This window comes from Mchenga conophoros, linkage group LG4, assembly GCF_057382185.1.
Source record: "Mchenga conophoros isolate Kocher_MC1m ecotype Shallow Benthic linkage group LG4, M_conophoros_male_GT1.1, whole genome shotgun sequence".
Lineage (NCBI taxonomy): Eukaryota > Metazoa > Chordata > Actinopteri > Cichliformes > Cichlidae > Mchenga > Mchenga conophoros.
Genome location: NC_140529.1, coordinates 32,243,423 through 32,270,388, shown reverse-complemented (window position 1 = coordinate 32,270,388; position 26,966 = coordinate 32,243,423). Strand labels below are relative to the sequence as shown.

The 26,966-nt window shown below is 39.8% G+C and overlaps 1 protein-coding gene across 2 annotated transcripts; it reads right to left on the bottom strand.

The window, feature by feature from the left end:
• Nucleotides 1-477: 477 nt before the first annotated feature.
• Nucleotides 478-26,114, bottom strand: mrc2 (mannose receptor, C-type 2). Of its 2 annotated transcripts, none has more exons than XM_085271855.1 (29): nucleotides 25,810-26,114; nucleotides 20,399-20,791; nucleotides 17,610-17,783; nucleotides 17,316-17,480; nucleotides 16,465-16,578; nucleotides 16,063-16,206; nucleotides 15,783-15,974; nucleotides 14,215-14,369; nucleotides 13,963-14,067; nucleotides 9,963-10,078; nucleotides 9,725-9,873; nucleotides 7,635-7,852; nucleotides 7,104-7,246; nucleotides 6,916-7,012; nucleotides 6,701-6,830; nucleotides 6,565-6,597; nucleotides 6,288-6,454; nucleotides 5,864-6,032; nucleotides 5,635-5,777; nucleotides 5,344-5,452; nucleotides 5,081-5,247; nucleotides 4,895-5,003; nucleotides 4,565-4,803; nucleotides 4,304-4,466; nucleotides 4,031-4,180; nucleotides 3,663-3,776; nucleotides 3,131-3,310; nucleotides 2,961-2,984; nucleotides 478-2,860 (listed from the first exon to the last, which is right to left on the bottom strand). In XM_085271855.1, exons 1-29 carry the CDS (start codon nucleotides 25,934-25,936, stop codon nucleotides 2,640-2,642), a joined length of 4,410 nt encoding a protein of 1,469 aa, XP_085127981.1. In that variant the 5' UTR covers nucleotides 25,937-26,114; the 3' UTR covers nucleotides 478-2,639. The 2 variants fall into 2 exon arrangements, with proteins under 2 accessions (XP_085127981.1, XP_085127982.1); XM_085271856.1 differs by having other exon boundaries at nucleotides 478-2,857; nucleotides 25,810-26,113.
• Between the last annotated feature and the right edge of the window lie 852 nt (nucleotides 26,115-26,966).

Genomic DNA, 26,966 nt, shown 5'->3' with positions numbered 1-26,966 from the left:
ATGACTTAAAAAAATTTTTTTGAACAGGTGTTCCTAATAAAGTCTGGTTTTTCCAGAATAATTTTCAATCTCTAATTGGACTAGACACAATTAAACTGAATGTAGTAATTCCCAGCAGTAGCAGCAGCATATCAGACATAAACACCTAAGTCGCACAGAACAGCTGATCTATTAAAAGAATGAGGAAAGTGTAAGAAGTAGTTATGTCAGAAACACACAATAACCAGTTACAGACAAGTGTGGGAGTCAGATAACAACATTCAGCAGCAGAGGTCTCATACAGCAGGTGAGGTGTGCCCTCTTGTGAAAAACATCAACACTGCAGCCCACATTTTCCACATTGATGGTTGAATCCACCTCCCTGCTCGCTGCAAAAGAGTGGGACTAAGTCAGCACTTGGCCTTGACAGATAACTGGTTCCCACAGTCACAAAAGAGTTTGTTTTGGAATTAATGATAATTCACGTGAAAACAAAAGTTTTCAGAACATAGACTTTTATTCATTTCATATAAAAATGACACAAAAACTTACAAATTATCAGGTGCTTCAGGTATCTTCACAGGGACATGAGCCAACCTGCATCACACACACTGGGGATCACACCGATGCTTATCTCACTTTTACATCATCACCTCAGTAGGTTCACATCTACTGCGCATAAAGGCAAACCTTTACAGCAATCCACCAGCAGAGGACAGAGCACGCCCGGACTAAACCCCTGCACCTTTAACATTCCTTTTTCTCTACCTTCATCTCTAGCTCCTCCTTACACTCCTCCTCCTTTCCCCCTTTTCTTTACTTATTTTTTTTTCCGTTTTTTTTCTGACCTTCATGTCCCAAAGCCCTCCTTTGCTGATTGGTTCCAGACGTGCCACTGAGCTCTTCTTGCCGACTCAACATTCCACAGCTGGAGACTGCGCACACACTAAAACACACACTTCTACTTACTCCCTATCCTTCTCCCTTCCCCCTCAATCTTAGTCCGACTCACAGAGCAAAAAGGGCTGTGATTTTTTTTCTTTTTCTTTTTTTTTTCCATAACAGCTTCAGTGAAACACCAAAAGCCTCAGACTGAAATGGCTCCAAAGCATTCCTCTAAACAGGAAGACAGAAATGCACTCAAAAGGCAAGGAAAATATTTGATGAGGCAAATGTGAAAACTTAAAACGACTGAATTTGGTTTTTAGACATTTTTTTTTGGCTCTCATATTTGCAACTGTGTCATTCACATGAACGATGTTTTCTGTTGCAGGAGAATTCGACGTTTAAGTGGCCAGCATTCCATAAAAGGGGGGTATGCGTCCAAATGTCTTTTAAGGGTTTTATATAAGTCAAACCAGCATCATTAAAAAGACAAAAAGAGAAGAGACAGACAGATATAACATAGAATGGGAAAAGTGAATAAAGGGTCATTAAAATGATTAATCAGGAAAATATCAAATTACAACTGCTTTGCATACAAAGAAACTGCTGCCCTTAAAAATGCTGAATCAGCTCCAGATGGCAGCGTGAGAAGCCAAAACAAACAAGTTGGGAGCAGTTACTGAGCCTTAAGGAGAATGACTAAAGGCAAGTGGCAACAAGTAAGACCGAATCAGATCAAGACAATGGAAGAAAGTGCGGAAATGTAGATCATAAAGTCATGGAAGCTCAAAGTCTGATCATTTGATGACAACCTTCAGACCTGCTATACCAACAAAAAGACAATGCAGTCTATTTAAAGACCAGCTTTCAATACAAACTTCTACTTATGTGCACAATTATAGTGTATGCCCTCAGACGGTTTGAGGTCACTGGTCCCTTTCACCTTCCACACATTCACATTTAGACTTCTTCCTCCTCCTCTGCTCGCCTGACAGCTGGTGCCGACGTGTCACATCAGGAAAGAGGAGGGAGGCAGGCTCACAAAACCACACATGCATTATGAGTTACACTTCTCTGCAGCTGCACAGATACTGAAAAGTCAGTGGGAAAGACACATTTACACAAGAACCAACAAAAAACAAGTTCAAGTTCAGGTTAATACTGACGTGGCAAAAAAATGAAAGAAAAAAAACCAAAAAGCAAATCAGAAAAATGACTTTGATCCCGAACAAGACTGCAGATATTCAGATGACAGAAAAATGTTGTTGAAACTGATCCGTAGCTGTGCAATTTTCTTTTGTCAATCAAAATAGGAAGAAAATATACAATTCGAGAAAAAACCTGACTTTGGCACCAGGGAAGGCAGCAAAGAGTTTTTGCATAAAACTGGTTTTATGGTGAATATTTCCAGCTGGGACAAATTATTCCCATCTGATCCATTATGGCCTTCTTGAATTCTTTTTAGGAAAGAGCTGTGCAGATGGAGGTATCTGATTTGTGAAGGGAAAAATCACTTAAACTGTAAGATTTTGGCAAAACGGGATTTTGAAGACAGGGTTTCAATTTAAAAAATAAACATCTGCTGCGCTCCACACAGCCTTTCAGCACTTTAAAAATCTTTTATTGTTTTGTTTTTTTCTCGGTTTTTTTGGTTTCAAAAGTGGCAGCAAAAACAGATACATGCCACAACGTGTATTCAGCACTTTGAAATCAGCCTCTACTGTGTCAGGTCGGGTTCAGTCCCGGGTTGGTCCGTCAGTCCAGGGCGGCTCGGGCTACTCTGGCTGCTCATTCAACTCCATGTCAGACACCAAGATATTCTTCTCGGCCTGTTCTGCACTGTTGGAGTTGGTGCGGCTGTAGCGGGCCCCTTCATAAGAGCCCCGCGATCCAACAGTTCGGTGTCGGTAGAAGTAGATCACGCCAACAATCAGCACCACAAGCACCAGGCCCGCTACCATAACAACAATCAGCGTGGGCAGGCGGTGACTATCTACTGGGTAGAGATTGAGAAGGAGAGATGGAAATCTGGATAAGCGCACACAATTCTGGCTTCAAATGAGCTGAATAACTTAGCAGTTGTGAACAAAACTTACCGTCTGAAGTTAAGATTTCAGCACCTGCGGATGGAATATTGAACAGTCAGTAGTGTGCTAAGAATCTGCATCATAATTTAGGCATTTCCCTTAGCAAATTACTAAGAAACATAATAATGACTGGCAAATGCTGCTTAACATGACAGTTCAATTAACTTCTTTGTGCTTACTGCGAGGCCGTTTGCAGATGACTCCGTGTGTGCGATTTCTACAGGAGCCCGGCTTCCACCGACCAGTGTTGCTCTGGATCCAGAAGCAGGAGTTGATGGAGAGCACAGAAGAAACGACATCATGTCCCTCCCAGTTGGTATACAGCATCTCTGTGCCCTCAGACCACACTAGACCTCTACCTGTGGTAGGAGCATGAGCATAAACATATTCAGAGTGCAGTTTTCAAGGACTTTGTCTTTAGTTTTGCATAAAAGAAAAACACACTCTGCTTAAAAATTCGATCTTCTCACCATCTCACCAAATATGTTTTGTAGCACTTCATATAAATTATCAAATTACTCTAATAATAAGATAGTAAATGAACTTTTCTGGAATAAGGAGACTCGCTTGCATTTAGTAATTATACTAAATAAACTGAATCACAAAAGATAAACTGCAAGCATTTCCCTTCCACAAGTCTGTCAGCATGGATTTTAAATCTGCTGCTATAGAGCGACATAGAAGAGACAGGCTGAGGCAATAATGTTGGACCTTTCACGCTGACACCCAGCCAAGCTCCATGTGCCTGTTCTGCATAACTCTGGATGTGCTCCCATACAAATCCATTCTCTGTCTCATCCATGATAGAGAGAAGTTCTGCTCCGACTAGAAGAGACAAAAAAGAAAGAAACAGAGATGGAACCAAACTGAATTGATTACTAGGGAGACAGAACAGTTCTGCCCCAGGCTGAATGACAACGTTGCTAAATTTAGTATTATTGATGTATTTTGTCAATCATGTTTGCCGTGGACAAGGACAGGGCTTTTGTATTTAATTGGTTTTCAATTTAGTGTTATAAGCTGTACAAGCTGTACAATAAAGCTAGTGGAGACGTGTGGTTTCTGAGATGCTTCCATACTTTTTTTGCAGGATCTATGTGCATCATCCTGCAGTCTAAGCAGCTGCAAATTGAAGGCGTAACAGTGGTTTCTGAAAGGGACCCAAGCCCACTCTCCCAGAGACTGGGGGCACATGCCAGGGTAGATCCACTGATGAATCACAGGCTCATCTGGCAAAAACAAAACATTTGAATGTAAGTCAAAATGTTGTCAAAGAATATTCAGTCCTACTAAATTGTTATTAGCATTCTTTTTTAATGCAGTCTTATATTTGGTTGTTGATACACACATACCACTCATTTGACAGATAGCAGCATCTAGTCTCGAATCACAGGGAGTCACAGTCCATTGCCCTGTGGTGGTCATGTGACCACATCCAGCCATCAGACTAGGCTCTCCATCATTCCAGTTTGAATATGTGACATCTTCATTATTCAGCCAGGTAAAGCTCCTTCCCTGAACCAGAAAATAAAAAATTATTTCACTGCAGTTTCTCTCACACTGATAAAAAGCTTTTCAACTGATATTTGTATTTTTAATTATAATCGGCTTACTCCATAGTTGTAAAGCCCAATCCAGGCTGGCTGGCGCAAGCTGTTTATAAGCAGTGTGAGGTAACCTTGCTGGAACGGATCCTTCACCCTGGCAAGAGTCCCATTCAAAGATTCACAGAGGTGCAGAGCACCAGTCCAATCCAGGCGTTTTTTCACTACTCGATACGTCACTCCCCCCAGCTCCACGGGCTTAGACAGGGAGGCAGGAATGAGGGCCGGAGCCGGAGGGAGACCTTGTTCTGAAGTCAGATATGATAGTTAACTAACATATGTAATTCTTATTATAGCACTTCTTAATTACACTGTCATAGTAATAAGTGATTATCAGACCTTGTTGTCTTTGACAGATGAAGCCATGACTTTCCATCTCACATGCTCGAGAAGCCCACATGCCTGTTTTCTTCTGCAAGTTTTCATGATACATCACCACACAGTTTCCCTGAAGGGTGACAGTGAAATATTTAGAAGAGGAACAGACTGATGACAAAGCCATGACATAAAAAGTAATGTGAGTACCGGCGTCTTGTTCTGGTGTGGTCCGCTGTTGTCGAGAGGCTCGCCAGGTGCCCAATTTGTGTAGCTGAGCAGGCCAGCTTTGGCCCATTTGAAATTTGCTTTAGAGTCTGAAGTCAAACCCACCCAAAGTTCAGCGCTGGCGTTCTTCAGCAAAGTGGTGACAAAAGCTGTGAGGAAGAGAATAAGTTGCACGACAGTCTGATGACACACCTCGTCCACCCCCAGGTTTTGACTGTATGCCATTTGTATTCTCCTTTAATTACCTTGCTGCAAATGATTGGATATCACTGCCAGGACACCTCCCTGACTCTCACAGTTGAGCTTGGCTGCGGACCATGTGACTCGGTTTGACTGATCAAATACTCTGAAACACTACACAAGCAGACAATATCGCTGTTTTACTGTAGTCAAGTTGCATAAGGATGCCTGAAATACAGCATGTGCTCTGTTGTTATTGTAGTTCTTGTACTTTACTGGCTGCATGCAAAATTCATTTGAGTCATCATTCGTACAAATGACCATAATGCGTTATGCTGTTACACTTTTAGCTCTACCTTATGCTGAAAGGAAGACCATCCATCACGACACCCTGATGGTGGATGAGGGGATGGTGGAGTTGGAGGAGCGGTCCCTGTGACATTCACTCTCTTACAGATGTAAGGCAGGTCAGAGTGGCACTTTTGATCAGCCCAGTCCTCTGTTTGGGTTTGAGAAAGACACGCTAATGGAAATACTCTGGATTTAAATGAGCTTCTCACTATATCTCTTTCCAGCTGCTCTTACCTTTGTTGGCTGACATGCAGATGCATTTCCGATCTCTGCTGATTGGGAGCGGCCTGCCAAGGGCCCAGGCCACATAATTTAACACCGAGTGATCAGACCATCGGAAGCGGCCGTCATTTTCATAGGTGTGAAGTCCCAGCCACCAGAGGTCACCTTCCACCTTAGACATCTGAAGGTGGGACACAAACTGTGAAAAAGTGTGTCTAGGCATAAGAGGTCTGTTTATAGAAAAAAAAGAGTACTACAGATTTATACCACAGTATCACTGTAAATGTCTAATTATATAAATAACTGTAGTTATATATAGTGTAATGGTTAGATTCTGTAATGATGAAGCTGGACTTTACTTGCTTGCCAAGACAATGGCAATTAATTTCAATTTTTGGACTAAATTAGTTCCTGTAAATGATGACGAGCACCATACCTTGCGTAAAGTGTTGGCCAGGAATGTCTGCTCCTCTGCTGAGTGAACCGAGGCCAATGAGGAATCAAACCAGGAGCAAATCCTCTGGGCTTGGTCCCAGGTGCTACGGTGGTCAAAAAACTTATACTCAGCCTCCCGGAAGCCAATCCATTCAGGTGAACTGGTGCCTGAATGGAGCCAGGAAATTAAAAAACATCAACAAACGTTGACATGTAGAAGGAAGGTTTTAAAATAAAAACAAAGGTGATAAAAAGAAAGCTATGAAAATAAGACAGACCTTCAGTGATTTCTGGTACCTTCTCAACACTACCTAAAAATACAAGACAAAAGTTGTGACGACCAACAAGTATATGTTTTGACAATATGTATTGATCCAACACACGATTTATGCTTAAAGTCCACGGCTGTTTTACCTCTAGGGATCTTGCAGATCCAGTCTAACTCAGAGTCACAGTGCATGGCCAGCCAAGTCATACTACCCAAGTCTGCCGCAGCACACTGCCGTATGTTGTAGTAGTACCGACCAAAGTTCTGGTATGTTAACTGAGACACAAGCAAGGATTAAACAGATTGCATTTGAAGTATTTTTCATCACTCGACATGTAGGCTGCTTGTTATCATGACTCACAGCTAGTCCATCACTCCACTTCCAGCTTCCATTGTCCATGGGGTTCCTGCGATTCAGTCCAATCCAGAACCAGTGCTGCTCATGTTCCTCTGACTCCCTGTGGGGACACATCATCGCCATCAGCCTCACCACCACTATCCATGCCATTGTCAATGTGGCATATCATCTAAACAACAATCCACACACACCCAAAAGCCTCATGTAGGATCTGCAAAACAAACTGCTCCTCCTCAGGGCCACTGATACTCAGCAGGTTGGCTCCATGTTTCCTGCAGAAATTATGAGCCCGCATCCAAGTTAACTTCTGTTCCAGCTGGGAGAAATGAAACACCTGAACAGAGATGATGAAGATGTCATTCAGTTTAATTAATTCTGTTCTTCAAATCTTGTTGATTGCTGAAATAATTATTTCTGTTACAAGTGGCAGATTAAAATTTCCATAAGTAAAAATTCATTTCTTTCTACTGAAACGCAAAAGAAAAAGAAAAGAAAACCTGGTGCCAGCATGGCAACACAAAATTGTGCAACCCAATTTAGAACCAATGGGAGGGTCTGCTGCAAAAAATTCACCAGTCATTGGCAGATGCCACCCATAGATGCCATCTGGCACCAAGATATAACTAACTCCATACCTGCACAAGTCTGAGCACCACACCACTTTGTTATAAAAGAAGTATAATTATTTTCTTTTCTTTTCTAATAACACTTTAATTTTGAACCTTGTAACAGTAGCGTAGGTTGCTGTTGCTCTTCCAGTCGCTGGGACAGGACCCGCTGAGGCTCGGGGTGGGCTGAGGGACGGGCAGCTCGGGGCTCACAGACGTGTTCTGGTTCTGACGGCAGATGAATTTGGCCTTTGATGATGCACACTCCCTCACATCCCACAGACCTGCTTCTGTGTCCGTCGCCATAGAAACACAGCCGCTACTAATGTTGGCTGAAATAGATACAGGGGCGATACGTAGGTGAGTGGAGAGGAAAAGAGGCTGCACTGTGGAAATGTGTGGAAATGATCTAAAGGGGAAAATGTGATTATGCATTACTCATTGGGCAATTATGGCTGTTGAATCTTGTATTTAACCTTTCTCAGTACAGACAACACGCATTAAAATAACTTGTTGCTCTATTACTCACCTCCCTTATGGTTCATCCATAAGGATGACATATTTGCTGATGGGAAGTGATAGAATGCTGCACATAGAAATTTCAAGCTCTCTTTTAATCAGGAAGAAATGTCAGGCAGAACTATGGTGCAGGCATATACTGTGCAAAGGAAAAGTGCAGAGAACGCTTCAAAGAGCACAAGCATCTGTTTTAAACTGAGTAAAGTTCAGACAGTTTACATCTTTACATCCATTAGTGACAAGTGTGCATCTGTTTGATTTAGAAATTGTTTCCATTGTAGATCTAAACTCCACAATGGTCAATATTTTACTGACAGAATTTCCTTCTCTGCTGCTCTGATGGTTGTTAAAAGTTTCCCAAGAAGTAGTCCAATTTTAAAACATTAAATTAAAAGTAGCACAAAAGCACCCTTCAGGCTAATTGCAACTGCTGCTGATTATTTTCCAAGACACGCAGATTGTCTGTTAATCAAGACTGCCTAAGAAGTAAATGCCTCTAAATGTTGTTCTAAATCTGTATTTTGGCAAAAGAATAAAACACCTGGGACCAATCTGTTTTCTTCTTTGCACATTAAATCACAAATTGGCTCTGAAACAGAATTCATTTTGATTAAGAGACTTCACTAACCTACTTTTATTTTAGGGGCTATTGTAAATGACCTGCTATTATGTAAGCATAATGCAGCTAGCAACAAAAAAGAAAACAAGAAACTTTTGCATGTTCCTCTTTTCATTTTGTTTTCTCTTTTCTGTTAATTGTAGTCAATCAAACAGGTAATTCTCCATACAAAAACTCCAGGGTGGAATGATTGTACAGCATACGTATTTAATTACCTTAAAAAACAAGAATTGGACACAAATAAAAATAAAACCAAACTGTACAACCAATTCTTGTTTTTTCAATCACCTGGAAAAAGAATTGTAAAAAAACAAAAAACAAAAACATAAAAAGGCCCAAATTGGCATAACATTCATGACTGTGAGGAGTGTATGTAAATTTCTGAACACAGCTGTATTTTATTCTTATTATTATAACAAAACAAGACCCCCCCCCCCCCCCCCCCCAATATAACAATTTAAAAATAATATAGCAAATATATGAAAAAAATAAAGCAGAGATAATTAATCAGTTAAATCCTTAAACTAATTGGCTAATGTAAGTAGTTTAGTGATAATACAGCCCTATCCCAACTATCAAAGGCAAGCACATCCTGGACAGTCTGTAGCAATGCTATCACAGAGAGACAGACAACCTTTCATGCTAACGGTCACACGTACTGTAACTGTAGAATAACCAATTAACCTTGCATGCATGTCTTTGGACTGTTGGAGGAAGCCGGAGCACTTGGAGATAACCCAAGCAAATACAAAATAATCCATGGAAACTCCCCGCAGAAAGAGCCCCAGCTAGCAGATGGATTCCATTATATTATATTTACTTGTATATTATCAGAGAAGAAAAACTCAGCACTTATTTACTGGCAAAAACTTGTTCAGTGGATGTATGGTGCTAAAGGATTTTTTTTGAAGATTGTTTAAAATCGTCAGTGGTTTACAGTATATCAATAATAACTGATTTAAAGTTGCTCTGCAATTGTTGTAACAACAGTACAGTTACCAGCAGTACAATATCAGGTCATACTGTACATGCCATTCTGCTAATTTAAATCTGAAGTGTGACCCACCTGGCTGGTCTCGATTCCAGTGGGTGTAGGACACTTCATCATTGGTAATCCACTGGAAAGCACCGTGATTTCCCTTGTTACGAAGACCAATCCAAAAGGAATCTCCAGAGCGCCCGAACACCAGGCTGCTGGCGAAGGCTTGCTCAAACCTTTAAAAGCGACGAGGTGTTTTAGGGAACTAGGACTGACTTTTAATCGGTGCAGGGTAAAATCGCTTCCCTGTCAGTGCAGTATTTACCTGTTAGTGATAGTAATAAGTGTGGCTCCTTGGTCCTCGCAGAACTTTCTGGCTCCATCAAAGGTGAGCATTTCTTCTCCCACCCAGTAACAAGCAGGACTGTGCCACTTCCAGCCCTAAGAAGAAAGGAGAGGAATTTAACAGGATGTGGAGACTTATAAAACCAAAAAAACCAAAGCCTTACAAAATAAATATACCAGTCAAAGAAAGCAAGCATCTACAAAGGTTGGGCAACTCTTCAAATTTTCTAGTTTAAAGTGTGAACGTCAAAGTGCATCAAAGCACACACGGAGACAATCATACTTATTTTTGGAAAATGTTTTCTCTCAGAATCATGACCACTGAGTTATGCAGTTTAAATTCATTGTGTTTCACCAGAAAGAGTTAGACGAACTATGTAAAATCATGCAAGACCCACCACGCTGTACTTTTTTGTAGGAAAAATACAGCATATAGTATGTTTCCATGCAAAGCATTTGAATGATATTTTTCACAAAACACAAATTAGTGTATGTAAAAACAGAAAGCTGATAATTTTCCATTTGCAGAAAGAAAAAAAACCTTTTCCTGGACTCAGTCCCTCCTGCCACCTCATGTACTGTAGCTGTGGTCATGTACAGACACAGAGTGCAGCCAACATGTAGAAGGGGTGAGATTTTGCATGAGAACGATAGAGAGAGACAGGTTATATACAGCACTGTGTGAATAAACCCAATCCTAGGCCTTTTGCACAACCACATTTGCCATCTAGGCAGAAACCCCAAAGGTTTCAGCTGCTTGAGAAGCATTATTTCCTGAAACTTACACCTCCCCAAAACCCTTTGCTAACCACCCTTTGCTTGTGTTGCATTCAAAACATTAAACAACCCGTGCTGACTGATGTTAAATTTCCAGAACGCTACATAAATGATTTATTTCTGCTAGTCTGCAGTGTTTTTATATGTAAATTATATAGAAGCATAAACAATCACCCATATGCCATCCATCATTTGACAACAAATGGTATGCTGATGTTCTGTAGATGGAAGTACACTATTCCCAGCACACTTACTCACACAAAACATGGACACAAACAATGGAGCACATTGGGATAAGTCCCTTTGATGCTGTAACAAAGCACATATATAGCTAAGAAAAAAACCCCAACAACAACTATAACTTGCCTTCCCTTCATTTCTTTAACAAGTTCCTTAATGTGTGTCTTTTATACTGAGAAGCTAGCATGAAGTTGCTTTTCCGAGCATTTTTCTTTCTAGAAAAAAGCACTATGGTAGCAGTGAAAGTAAGTTAAAACAATAATGATGTGGGCTTGACAGCTGAAAAACAAGCCGAAGCTTTTTTAAAGCAGCTGAGGGAAGCTTTTGGGGGGGGGGGGGGGGGGGGTAATATTTTTAGCTTGCTAATGTATGGCTTGCAGGAAAATCTGTTAGTTTGAGTATATTAGTATGAGGAACGGTGGCTCTCTAAAGGTGAAAGACACAGATGACTGAAATAGTAAGCACTATTGTTGAGGCAGTTAGCTAACTATGAATGTACTGAGTTGAAACAATCCAGATCAAATGTGAGCTCAGACACACTTGGCCATCAGAGGTCGGTTCTTAAGTCTATCTCACAGGCCTGAGGGAGCTATGTGACATGAAAAAGTGTCTGGGATCACATTGTAAAGACACCTTTTCATTTTGCAGTTTGCTGTAATTCCATACACACTCAAAAAATGAAATTGGGTGGTTGTTACATGTACAAGATTCAAGCTTATAATTTGAACTAAATAATTGCATTTTTCTATGGCGAACGTAATTAAATCATGTAGCATCTGCATGAAATTCAGCAACTTAATTTGTTCTTGTTGAGATGACATGATACAATCTAGTAAGAGTGGTTAGTTGCCTGGACTCATGAAGTTCACAAGATCACATTAGATGTCAAACTGCAGGAAAAACGCTGGAGTTTTAAGAGGCAGACAACTACACCCACACCATGTGTATGCTATCGCTATTTATTGTGGTTTAACCTGTCAATGACAAAAACATACAGAAAATTCTTCATCAAGCCTTGTAATCATAGCTTTCCTAGTTTTTGGCATGATGGTTAGTGGTGTTGCCTCACAGCAAGAAGGACCTGGGTTCAAATCCACAATCTGGCTGGTTTGCAGTGTGTAATTAGAGTTGGGTTAATTGGTGATTCTAAATTACGAATGAATGTGCAAATGGTTGTTTGTCTCTATGAAATCATCAACCCCCATATTGGTTCATTAAGCATGACTAGCAGTAATTGCCTTGATTAACATAGTAGTTGTTCAAACAACAAGATTTCATTGCATTTTCCTAAAGTTTTTAACCTGTGTAGAATGAATTAAAACAAATTTCACTCTACATACTTCAAGTCAATGCAAGTATACTACGTTGATCCAACATAATCTGATTACATTAAACCACCAAATCCCAAATGTGTTGCTTTGACATGGTCAGAAATCTGTTATAGTACTTGGTTAAATCACGTGGAAAAAGGTGCCATGATTAAATTGTGTTCATCCAACAACAGATTTTTTGAGTGCAGGAAGGACATGTGGGGAAGTGGGGAAACACCAAGTTCAGTTTTCAATTATTTTAGGATCTCCTTTCAACACAGCCTGGTTGAAGGACCATAAGCAGTTCCAGTTGTATTACCCATCCTGCCTGTGGCATCAAATCTGATGTATTTCCTCCCTGATTATTTACACATGAAGCAAGTGTCTGTGTGGGTTCTCAGTCAAACAGGTCATTGTAGTCTTAGGAGCTGGAAAGGAAGGTGACTGGACTTCTTTAAGTTATTAAAGTCACTGTCTTGAAGCAAGTGAATTATCCAGATAATTAAAATAGTACAACTAGAAGCCAAAAAAGCAGAAAAACAACAGCTATCACAGAAAGTTACGGCTTCAGTGAGTAGGTGAAACAACAGCACAGCAGTATCCATTACATTTTCTGAAAAATGAACCCAGCACTAGATGGGGTAAATGGCTTCAGGATCAAGCAGCACAATATTGCTGAAGCAGTCAGTGGGCTTTCTGTCATTGTTGTTTCACATGTTGCGTGAAGTGAGCTCATCTGCTCGAGACAAACCGCACGGCTGCAAGACCCTGCAGCACAGGCCATGCCAAATGACCCCTGTCACATTACCACCCATGATGCCTCGGTCCCCAGGGACAGGGAGGCAAGGATTCATTACACCAAACAAATGGTCCGTCCATATGCAGAGCTTTGCTGAATGTAACAGCTGAGAAGCAACACGACCCTCAACTTGAGATCATTTACATCATAAATCAGTACTTGGGAAAAATATATAGCTGAAAACACTGCTGAAGGGCATAAAGATGCACAGATATGAGCTGTAATTTCTCTTCTCGCTACAGTGATCCGCTGTGTGAAACATTAATCAAAAGGCCCGTAAATGTAGTACGTGCACAGTGAATGCTTCCAGCGATGGTCAGGTACAAGTGGTGTAAAGTCTTGTGTGGAGAGAAGTATGAGCTGTATAATCAGGGACAGATGCACAGATGCCACATCTTTTTTTTTGTATTTGCTGTACACACATGTTGAAACAAAGAAACACAATTATTTTAATTTATTTAGAGTTTTTTTTGTCCGAGAGAATAGTTTATGTGCGCAGGACTCAGTCCCTGTGGTGCACCTTGTTACTTTCCAAGTTAAATTATGATTTATATTCCAGTTACAGTCTGGGGGCAGTGGAGTGGAGTTGAAGAGTGAGAGATTGAGCGGAGCACATGCAAAAGAGGCCAAAGGTGAAGGAATGGGTGAAATATTCAGAATAATAATTATCCTGTCAACAGCTAGAATTCTATGCTGAATAGCTCTGAATACATTATTTATGGTAAAAGAGAGGGAAATATAGAAAGAAAAAAGTCTGTGTCTACAGTAGGAATGAAACAATTACCAGTAATCTAAAGCATAAACAGTAAATGTCAAGGAGAAAATTAAGTATAGAGAGAAGAAAGGAGTTATACCTTTTTACACTGTTGGTGCTGTGGCTTCCCATCACTCTTTGTTCCTGGTTTTTTGCAGATGGAGGGCAGGGTCAGATTACAAGGGCTGTCATCCCAGCGGCCCTCCTGCACATCATTGGCAAGACACAAACAGAAAGAGAGAAAACAGCTGGTAAATATATACAAACGGAGTCTGGCTGATAGTCAGGGTCTGTTACTGTGGCATTCTTATGGCCCCCTGGTTAATGTGAGGGTGCAGAAGGGATCACTCACAGGTCCCCACATGGAGACGCAATCTTCCTGGGTGTTGCGGAAGTTATTGGGTTCAAAGGGATGCCAGTAGGTGAAGATAACAGGAGTGTGATCAGTCCATTGGAAGTCCATTTGCATGTCAGTGTCATGGAGCCCTACCCACAATTGCTCAGTGTCTAAAACAAAAAACAGACTGTTGGGTTAAAAAGATGATTATGGACAAAAGAAATAGGCTTAAGTTCCAACTGTGACATTTTCCATTAGGTCTGGTAATTCGTTGGAGCGGTTTCATGACTAAAAATATGATTCCACACTTTGTGTGCTGTTTTCAAGCTCAGGAAAGAATGTGAGAAGGAAGGAGAGAACTGTCTGGTTTCCTCTTTATTTAATCATGAAGATTGGAGGCATATAGAGGGTTGCTGCAATCTTTTTAAAATCAAGTTAAGGACAATTTTAGAACTTTTCAAGCAATGAAATCTAACAGTACTGGTTTCAGCAGTGTATGCTGTATCACCACTGCCACATTTGTTAACGTTCAAAACTGTGATGCAGATTTATGATGTGCAGAATGTCTTAAAAGAGGATTACTGTTCTGCAGCAACATGACTGTTTCATAAAGGCTTCAACTGCTTTCTTTTTAATAGCGCCAAACTTAAAAGTTTTCAGCACATGGCAGTAAAACAAAAAACACTAACTTGATCTTCTTTTCGCTGCTCCCATTAGGGGTCACCACAGGGATCTGCCTCCAACTCACACTATTCCTAGCACTCTGTTCTGTTACACCAACCCTCTGGATGTCCACCTTCACTGCACTCATGAACCTTCTCTGCTGTCTTCGTGTTTTCCTCCTGTGTGCAGCATTATTCAGCATCCTCTGCTCAACATATCGACTCTGCACATGTCCAAACCATCTCAGCCTTGCCTCTCTAAATTTGTCTAAAACTGATCAATTTTGCTGAGTAAATTATTATATCCAATGATATTAATATATAACTGCATTATAAGCAGAATTTTAAAGTTTTTCATCATATAAGACATTTTAAAGATTCACTGGATTCACAGCAGGGAAATTGTAAAACAGTATTTGTTTTCTATCTATTTACTTTATTTTTAACATGGTATATTAGAGTAAATAATCAAGCTTTTAAAATGAAATTCTCTTTTAAAATTCACACCATAATCACTGCTAAAATACCAGAATGTTCTCTCCCATGTGTTTAAAACAAAACATAAAATTTCAAACATTTCGGTTAAATTTTGAGGATTTTTTTGTGAATCTACTGGGCTTTAACATCAGTTATGTAAACTCTCCTTATTGGCCAAAAATCCTGTGTCTACATTATGCCTGAAAACAAAGGTTTTATTCCCTCAACTTGGTTATTTGTAGGAAGTCTGCTGCAGAGGCACTAGGAATCTGCATTACATAGATGTCCAGTTAAAGCTGAAACCTATTTGAGAAACATTTGATGAACAAAAGTGTGGTAACATCAAGAAAAACATTAACTTTGATTCATTTTTGACTTTGAGAGGAAATAGTACAGTACTATAAAAAACAACAACAACAAAAAAAACCCCACTAAGAAACACACCTTTCTTCAGGTCACGTATGATGAACTCCAGCTCAGGTAGAGTGTGGATGCTAACCAGGTTGGCCTCCATTTTCTGGCACGTTTTCTGAGCTGTATTCCAGTCAGTTTTCTCTGAAGTAAGCTTATAGCAACCAGCCTGGAAGGCCTGCCAGCCCACATCACACTCATATTTCTCATCATCTGCCCACGAATCTGTGTAACCAGAGAGATAAAACCCATCAAAGTTGGACTTTTTCAGTGTGGTATTACTGTTTGCATTAAGAAACATAAAAAAACGAACCAGTGGTGAAGGGGTCAAGGGTGGCGTTGGGTCTTTTCTTGCAGACATACGGAAGAGCAACTGAACAATCGCGGTTTTGCCAACGACCTGATGACTCAGTTCTTATTACAGCACAGTTCTTCTCTTCAGCGTGATTTGGCTGTTCTGAAGATGAGTAAGAGAGACAAACTCTTCAGAAAATCACTGATTTCCAGGGTGTCAATCCCAAAATACTCTCAGGCTCAAATACTGTGGTTGCACCAGAGAGCTGCCAAGCAGGTGTTTGAACTGAGAACTGAACTAAAAACAAGCATGCATTTTTTCTCAGCCATCTGCAGGAAATAAACATTCAAAAAAAGAAAGATCACAGACACTTCAAGCTTTAAAAAGACAGAAAAGCTTGAACTGTTTTTACAGGCCAACCTTGCTCCCAGTTGAGATACTTGAGTGGTGAGGAGTCGGCCCACTGCCAGCCTCCACTGATGTCCAGGTCATTGAGGCCAATCCACAAAGCAGCACTGTAACCAGTGAGTAAACCTAAACAACAACAACATCTTCTTAAAATAAGTAAAAAGATAAATGAAAATGGTTTTGCTATGTGAAAGTAAAAAGTTACTCAACTCTGTCAGATTAGCTGTGACTTTAACAATCACCACTGCACCAGGCAGATTACACAATAGTTATGTAACAACAGTCTAAGTGTAGCCTAATATTGGCAGGACAGTCACATCACCCCCAAAATTCAATATTCCTGTTGGCAGAGTGAATCTGCAAACCAAATATTCTGTTTGCCAATATGTTACACAGCCTGAGGTACTGAGTCCAGTGGGATCACACCAGGCACATCTGCATATTGCTTTTATTTTTATGGTCATCCTTCCATCCATCCATCCATCCATCAACATATCCAGTAAAATGTCTCAGTTGGGTTGGAACCAATCCTAGCTGTCCCTGGGCGAAAAATGGGGTACACCCTGGACAAGTGGCCAATCTATCACATGTCACCAGAACTGTAAGGTTTTTATAGTCACTGATTGTGGAGTTGAGAAGGTGAAAGCACATCTAACAGAAGTGCAAGAAACACCCAGAATCTCCCAGAAAACCCAAATTCTAATAGATTTTACTTTTCCACTGTGATCAATTGTTATGTTGTGAATCACAGCATAAAAATGTAATGGCATAGAACTGTAAAGATAGGGTTTCACTTTATATAATTGCATTAAAGAATCAAGAATAAAGCATATTTCAAACAGCAGTGAACCTCTGCACATTACCATTAATGTAGGTCTGCTCATGCAGCTTGGTGATGCTTAGCAGGTCTGCCCCCTGCTGCCGGCAACTGATCCGAGCCTCGCTCCATGATAGGGTTGCCTGGAAGTTAAACTGGTAACAGCTGTCTGTGACCGGGTCAGTATCCCAGAAAGTTTCACAGCCATTACCTGACAGGGCAAAGAAATTAACAAAAAAATTAGAGGAAAGTGAAAGAATCACTTTAATGTTGAGGACTGAGAAATATAAATGTAAGACTACAGTATCTTGTAACATCAACATATAAGACTATAACTTACTCTTGACAGGACAGAATCCCCAAAGCTCGTCTTTGCCATAGTCATAGGTGGTGGCACACCAAAGATGGCCATCTTCACGGCCAGTGCTGGTACAAGTGTGGAACCACTGGCCATCATAAAGGAAGGGCAGGTAGCAGGGGCGACCATTAGAGTTCCCCTGAATTGTATAGATCTCTGCAGAGTAAACACAAGAGAGACTTTAAAATCCTGCATGGAGCAGCAGAGAAAGTCTGTGTTTGTTTTCTTCTGGAGCTATGCTTGTGAACTTTTCTGAACTCAAATACTTTATATGTTTTCTCAGCAGCTTTTATACTCAAACTCAGGGTAAAAAACAGAGGATGAGCTTACAGTAAAGTCAAATAGTGGTCAGCGGAAGGAAGAGTAAACAGGCGGGGTTTCCAGAAAGCCAAGTGTCTTTTATCATGAACATCAAGCAAAAAGAGTTCAGAAATTCCTATGATATTAGAAACGATTAGCCCCAACTAATTATATTCCAAAGCAAAATCGTAAATTATACATTAACAAGAAATTATGTCTGATTTCTACTTTTTTTTTCATCCTAAACTCGCCATTTTAGTCTCCACATTCCACAAGTATAGTACAGTGTGAAAAACAGGGTGAAAGCGAGGGAGTGTGAGAGGGAGAGGCTGGATCTGCGGTGCTACCAAAACAAGTCACGCCAATGGAAAGTGAGGCAGACATGTTAAATGAGAGAGGAAAGATTTCTGAAGCTCCCTCCCTGACTTTCTTCTCTGCCTTTAGCATTGACCGGCTCTTTGGCTGCAGAGGAGCCGATGCTCGGCTGACTAATATCAGAGGCATTCCTCTCCATGCGCAAGCAGACTTCATAAAGGAAGTTGTAAAGATTGCCACTTGAAAGTTAAAAATGTCAATCCTCCCAGTTTGCATGCCACAAAACAAGAAAAGGGGAGAAAAATATAAAAGGGCGACTTTTCTTTTTTGTGTTAACTGCAGCTGAGCACAGCATGTTAACTACAGATTTATATGGCTGACCGACTCTAGCTGTAAAATTTTGTCAAAGAACAACTGTGACATTTGATAATGGTAAGAATGGAACTTAAAGTGGAAATGGGGCTTGGGTACCAACCACAATGGTCAGATTTAATCTAGATAGAAAACTAAATATACGAAATACAAATATACTTTAGGTCAAGAACAACTTGTGTGTGTTTACCGGAGTTTACACACACAACACACAATGTTTTTCCTTGGATTTCCGGCTGGCAGCCAGTCCTCTAGCATTCCCTAAAAGCAACATGTTTTAAAATCCATTTGATCGGATACAGCTGTGGCATCCACAGCAGTAAGTCTATCTGCCACACAGACGCAGAAAACACGCAGAGAATGATGACCTCACTCAGTGTGATCATACAATGACCTCATATGATGTTATGTAGTCATACAGGTGAGTCTATAATTACAAACATTCAATCCAATCTACATTTTTAAAGGATAATATCTCTGATTTCATATTGTATTTTTGTGAAGCTTACATGATTTTGAAATATATATTCATCTCTATGCGAGAGCAAGAAGAAGCGAACTTGTGATTTTAAGGGTTTCTCAAAGTGCTGCCTGTTGCAGTTGCAGCCCTTTGTAACATTTTATGGGATTTTGCAAAGGCCGTAGGAAAGAATGCGCCTTTGCAACAGTTAATTCATCCACAGCTTATGTCATGCTATGACGCAGCCGTGCAGAAGGGTGCCAACTGTGTATTCCTCTTCAATTTATACTCTTCATTTCCAGCAATCAAAGTAGACTAATACTAACACAGAATACCAACATAATACAGCATTCTTGGCACAGACACATCATAAACACACTCTTTAGTGCGAGTATGTTTTTCTCAGTGTGTCTCTTAATCATGCTGGATTCCTAAAACATCACTCAGTCTTCAACATTTGTGAACCCCCAAACTAAATCTTGATCTAAGCTGCCTTTGAACAATCTTATTAGATAATAAACCATTTTATTGTTACTGTGCAAAAGGAATAAATTATTTGAACGTTAACAGCTTACTGCAGTTTGGAGTAAATATATGGCATGCATTGGCTTATAACATGAATATTAGAGCTACTTTAAAAACACTCTGAAATGAACATATCAGATATAAGAAGACTTACAATTAAGAATTTTTGATTTTCACCAAGGGTTTCATTATTTTCATAGCATTTTAACAACATTTCTGGAGACTGCCGAAACTCAGGAGAAGTTGTGTAATGCAGGAGGATAAATACCCTAAAAATCAGAATAACAACAAAAAATACTCATAAAAACACAAAGAAACTGTCTTCTGGAGGAGCTCCTCAGCACATAATCCAATACAAAAATACAGTAGAATAACCCGAGGAGAACAGTTCCCACCAGGCATTCTTAAGTTGAGCTGAAGGATGAATGATTTAGAATTCCTCCTGATTATTTCACAGAACTGAGCTACTGGAATCATTTGCTTTAGGTCATTTAGGCAAAAGAGGCTCAACCAACTAGAAATTAATTAGTATATGCGTGTTAAATTAATTAACTATTTGTGGCTTTTATAAAAATCAGAAAACATTATATGACTAATTAATTCAAAAGAACTGGCTCGTGTGTGTTTTCAATTGTTTTTTAATCTTTCATTAATTCTATTTAAATTTTTGCTTATCGGAATGCTAGTTTTAAAAACAAAGTTATTTCAGAGTGACAGATGTATTGGCACAAACACAGATAAAGACTATCTACCAATTAGATAAATACTGCAAATTTGAACTGATAACAATTACACCTACCCTGATTTGTTTTGGAGCACAGATCTTGCAGCCCACCATGTAGAGTCCATTTGGAACGGCCTACTGTCAGATTCCAGGGTAGATCTGATAGAGGATAGCTGTTGAAGTTGTCCAGCACTTGGCCACAGTTCCAGCTCCAGCGTACTTTGGGGGGTTCGCGATCACAGGTGTATACTCCTAAAGGAAATTTATCCAACTTCAAGCTGCTGTTATTAGCGATCACACCCAGGCACAAGGAGGAGCCCAAATTGAACAGCCGCCTCCGAGTCACCCATTTCCAGCGCTGGTTGGGCTCCTCACAAGCGGCTGACAGGGCAAGGGAGCGATCCTGCACCCCCAGGCACTTGCCCTGGCCCTCAAGGTAGAAAGCAAAATCATCAGACTTGGCAGGCGCTGCGCAAAGAGAGAGATAGAAACAACATTAGCACTCAATCTAGCTTTTGATAAAAACAATATCTTGTTAGCAACTGCTGGAGCAGCAGAGGTCAGAGGCAGGATCAATATCTAGTGTAGAACTAGTGGAAGTTGTGGACTCTGATGTCCAAGTGTGACACACTGCAGTGGAATTAATTTGCTAATAATCCTAAAGTGACCCTAAAATCCTTCATAAAAGTTATATTAGAGTCTTAGGCAGGGGGGAATTGCAAAAATGACCTGCTATAAACTGTTAAAAAATGGCTGTGAATGTCTTTAATTCAAGGCTAGTGATAGAGGTTGAATCATTTCTCCATCCTTCAGGTTTCAAGAATTTACGCCATTCCCACGCTTTAACATGGAGTTCTCATATTGTTCAGATTTCTCAGCTCTGATGTCTATATTGGTATTATGGCCCTTTTATAATGATTCTCTGAGAAGCTGCAGATGCCTGCAGACTGGTGTTGCTGCACAGAGCCTTACAGTATTCACATATTACCATTACCCCAAGTAAAATAAAACATTACCATAAAACTAAAGCTATTTAAAAAAGAACACATCCTGTGTGGTTGGATGCAAGCTTCAATGACAAAGATTTTCTGTAACAAAACCCAGCACCCTGTTTCAGAAAATGTTTGTGGTTTATTTTAAGTCTGCCTTTTCTTTTCTTTTCTTTTTTAGAACAAACCAAGAAATCAGGACAGTCAAGGCACTGCTGTGTGTCGTGGTGAAGGCAAAAAAACAGACAAAAACAGGCAAGTCAGAAGCATAAAACTGACCTAAAATTAAAAGTATTTCAGAACAAATATTTCCAAAATAAACAGAAATATGTTCTCTGTGGTTCTGGGTTTAGCGATTGAGGGACAAAAGCGAGACCCTCAGCATTCCTACTCAGCAGGCTCCTGAAAGAGACCAGGAAGAAGGGTAAGAAATGGAAAAATCCCTGGGCACTGTGGTAATGGCAACATGAAGTGTCAAAGAAAGGTGTCGGGCCACCATGTCCTACCACTAATAATGAATCCATTCATCTATTGATTCTCAGAGTTTACGGAACTCAAATCAATTACAGGGACTATCTGAAAAATAATCCTTATTGGGACAACTCAGAATAGTTCAAGTCAAAAGTCATCACTAATTCACTGTCAAGGGGTCAAGGGTTCAGATTTTTCTTTCTATATAGATACCTTAGACAAACCATTGCTCAGCTAAAACACTACAAACCTCCCGTTCTGATTTTATGGATGGCGAAACAATGAAGACTCATAATGAGTGCCATAAAAAACACATCCCTATAATCTGAAGGAGTCAACACGCCCTTCTACAGGCTCTCAGCCTCTGTGGCTGTGTTTCTCAAAAGCAATATACGCTCTGATTGCAAAAAAAATGGCCAAATCTCAGTGGCAGAGCAGTTCAGTTTGAAGTACAATGTCATCAGATATGAGGCCAACCTGCTCTTAAGTTATAGCAACCACTCATACAGCAACAGCGAGACAATAGGCTTATTTACTACGAGCTCACTTTTCTAATCATGAGAAGAATTAGATCAGAGGGAGTAATTTGCCTGAATGGGGCACAAAAGCCATTTGCTTTTACTTCTTTTCAGGGTAAAAGCAAGTGGGAGCTTATACTTCATCGTCCAAGTTAAAAAAAAAACATTCTGAATGCTTCTGAGGCAAAACTATCTTTCCATGTGTCTGTATTTCTACTCACTCTATTATTGCACTGCCTGGCAAACGTAAATATACTTCTGACTTTTCTGTGACCAGTGTCTTCTGTCTCTTCGGTATTTCCTTCAGCCACAAACCAAAGCATTTAATTTTATAATTAGCAGCTTCTAACTTATTTAATCTTCTGATTCTGTTTTTTTAACTGTGCTGCTTTGCCTAGAAGTTAGAACTCTACCAAACAGAGACATTTCTGGAGTAAAACCAGTAAAATGCAGGGATTTTTGCTTAAAAATGACTCACTAAAAATTCTTTCCAGCTCATATAAAATGTTCTATCATTGACTTGTTCTCAGGTCTAAACGGTAAATCATTCCTGCTTTCCAATTACAGAGTGATGTGTGCCTCAAAGAGGTTATGCTCCAGTCTTTTTCAGGATTTAGTTACATGTCTCACTGTAAATAAAAAGTTGTGTGAACACTTGAGTAGCTCAAGTTACACAGTGCTGACTTGTTAACAGGCTGAGGGATAAACTGAAGTAAATCACTTTGATGCTATTCTGAGCCTTTAACAATAGGAGTTATATAATAATAATAATAATAATAAGGATAATAATAATAATGATAATAATAATAATAATATTAATAATAATAATGAAGTGCTTTAAGCAGAAGAGTGCCCGTGGGAAGAGTTTCACACAGTACCGTGCCAGTCAACATCTGGATTACACTGCACTGAATGAATTTCAGTGTGTGAATATATGGTTAACATTAATACAGTGACAGGATGAGACTCTCCTCTCATAAGCTTTTGAACCATTAGACAACCTGAAGCTGAAGTTCCAGACATCAAGAAGCAGACTCGCAGTTTTAATTCCAGCCTGGAGGCGACACGACTGAATGTTTGATGTGAGAAAAACTCCCGGGCAATCAGAGAGAGTGCAGAATTCCAGATTAACTTTAAGTCATTGAGCCCTGTGAAAGCTAAGCCACAACAACTCTCCTGCTGTGATCTCATCCTTTTCTTTGCCCTGTCACCCCCTTTTTCAAAGCCGAAAATGGTTTCCTACCGAAGACACAGGCTGAAACACATGGCCAAGAACAACTAGCAACAAATGCCAGGAAAGCCAGATATTCCCAGAACCTCAGATTCTTGAATGCAGTCATCTGTTGGAACAGACTGGAGAATAATACTTAGAGATACGGGCAACAAGTCAGTAGCAAGTCTTGGCTCAAAACATTGTTCAACAAATTTCTCAACATTACACTATTTTGAATGTGAATGATTGTTTCTGCCTGACAATTAAAACCAGGTGGATTGTTCATTTCCCCGTCATTTGTATTTTTAAAGTTATCTCTAAGATCTAAATCACTGTATGAGTCAAAGTCTTTTCCCCAAATAACCTTATTTTGACAGATGTATGAGATAAAACAAAAAAAGCAGATCTTTAACTGGTCAGTGTGATAAAATGACAACCAACAAACAGACAGGAAATTCCAGCTGGCTGCTTTTGCTTCATTGGCGTTTTATGGTGGTCTGGCGTTTGAAGCAACCCTGACTGTGGATGGGCTTTTACCTCATCTGAGGAGAAGGGGTTTGGAGAAAAGAGTCTATTTGCATTTTGCAGCCACACTCTGAAACAGAGCGAACAGGAACCTCTGGGAAAGTGCAGATCAAATTTAGAACCCAGAGTGAGAATAAGTGCACCCCATTGAAACTTTCCATCACTCCCACACTTGTAATGGTGATAACAGTTTATCACAGTGTAGGTTTAGCTGTTAAATCAAGTGAGAAACAAGCCGGCTCTATTTCTGCTGTTAACTGTGAGACTTGTATAAAACATTTTTAAAATAAATTTAATGGAAGCTTGGCGTGAGAGCTTAGCGCTGGAGGATGTTACATCAATACTGAAAATGGATGTGAAACTTATTCTGAAATGGCATGCCATGCTATTTTCTGCCACTTATATAAAAAGAACAAAAACAAACAAACAAAAAACAAAACAAAACCCAAACATATCTTAATCCCTTTTAAACCCATCATTTGTTTGAGCATCTACTAAAAATCAAACAACATCCAATGAAAGATTTAAAACAATTACAAAATGCTGGCCTATTTTAGACCAAAGATATTTTGGGGGTAAATCCGGTGGCTATGAATTGCAAAATCACCCACAAAGCAGGACATCAGGAGGCAGCATGTCATCTTTTAAAATCAGTAAACTATCATAATCTTTTCACATCTCATCCATTTGGTCTAAAAAACCTTGACAATGGCAGAGAGGTGCAAGTCAGTTCAAAACTAACAAAAAAGGATATTTATATGGCATAATCCAGTTCATGAACTAACCACGACCTTCAATATACTGACTCATGTTCTGAAGTTCTTTTGTGTTCCTCAACACAAAATATACTGCATATTGAACTATATTGATCACAAATTCAAAGGGAAAAGAAAAACACAAACGCACACACAAAAGGCTTTTTCAGGCCTATTTCACATTTTGTCATGGATTGGTGTGCAGACTGACATCCTCAAACTTCAAAGTGTTAAACAGCATAAGAAGCAATTTAATCACATGGAAAATATTAAATGAAGATTGGTCAGAATGCATTGCCTAACTTATTGAATTTCTTTGTGGTAGCTGCTTGTACACAGTATTTAATCATTCATACAAAATGAAGCAAAATAGTCACTGACAGGTTAAGCCTAGTAAGTCTGACAAACTTTTAGATGACAAGCATGAAATTGAGAGAAATTAAGCAAATCTGATTTAAAGCCAGGCGTTTAAAAGCAAACAATGATGTTATCTACCTCTTTTCTAATCTTTGGAGAATATGTGGGTTTTTAGGTGATGTGCAGACCTAACAGTTATGTAGGGCCGGACTGAATGTGTTAATTGCAGCCTGTAACAGGATGCAAAGGTCACATCTGCCCGCAGGGTGCCAAATGAAGCGTCTCTCCAAGTCGATTTTACAAAGCAGTCTAAAGATTCCCATCCGTTACCAAAATAGATCAAACAGGCCTCTCAAAAAGGTGCCTTTCTTTGTGTTTTCTGATGAACTTTACGCATAAATAAGAATCACTATACAGACACTAAGCCTGTAGCCTCTTTCCTCCTCCCCCAGTTTTTCTCCACATCTGGTTCCACTCACTGCTTGGCCTTTTTGGTTCGTGGCATACCAAAGCACTAAAGCCACAATGCGAAGCTTTTAATGTATTTTCCGCGTGGAAGTCTTTACCAAAACAAATGCATGCACAATATGGTTACTGCCTTCCTGCTTTTTCTCGACTTTACATGAATGAAATCAAGCAAGAGCTGTTTTATGCTCACCCGTTACGCTCTTCTTCAGTTCCAGACTAAAGATGAATAAATATAAAGTGCATTTGTAAAGTATAAGTTGCCGATTTGTCCATGTTGCCCCCGATTCCTTGTTTCGGTAACTGCGCTTGCTTTGCATGCTCGAAGCCGCACACGCCAGCACAAGCTGCAAAAACACCCAAATGTGGAGAAACAAAGTAACGTCGGAGCAACTCACGAACCGACTGTTTGACTCCGAGGACGGAGGATGCAGAGCTGGTGGTGGCGAGTCTGACCGCTAGAGCTCCGTCTGCCTTTCAGTCAGAGGAGAGTGAAATGAATGGAGCAGAGTCAACACTGAGAGTGTGTGACGGTGTTGATATGGTTCCCAAAATGAGGTCCGAGCGTGTCATACAGGACGTCGAGTTGTACTTCTATAATGTAATGTCTTAATGTTTGCTTAATCATCCAGGTAAGCAAATCCCAAAAGGTTGATTCTGTTCATCTGGACGTAGCGTTTCCAATGGGAGAAACGTTTCGTCACTTACCCAAGTTACATAGTTCATTCTCAGCTGACTACAGGTTTCCCCAACACTGCACATGACGGAACTCAGTTATTGGACAATGTACTGTCTTTGGAATCTAAAAACAATAATTTTTTAAAAAAGTAATAAGGCCGATATCTACATTTTAAATAAATTATACACATATTCAGTGTTTTTGACCGCAAAGTAGTGCTAATAAAAATGTATAAATAATAATCTGAGCTTTCAATTTTATGTTTTGAAAACACTGTTAAAAAAACCCAACCCAATCAGCTTATTAAGCTCCTTTGTCAGAGCTGAACTCGTCAGAAAAGTTATCATGGCTTACTCGTGAGACCTGCTATAGTAGAGAGCCTTGAGTTGAAGGATATGAACATGCCAAATAACCTGTAATGCAGCATTAAAGATTTTACATTACAAGGGTTTCACACCAAGTACCACTTAAAACAACTAATTTATAAAGCTTTTTAATAACGATAGGATAAAGTCTGAATTAGAAGGAGTGAGTTGCCAACTCTGTGTACAGGGAAAAATAAATAAATCAGATATTAGAAAATTTAACTAGGTCTGTTACGACTGAGTTCTCCAGTTGTCTTCAAATACAAAATACATCAACTATTACTCAGCTTGCCACCGCAGACACAC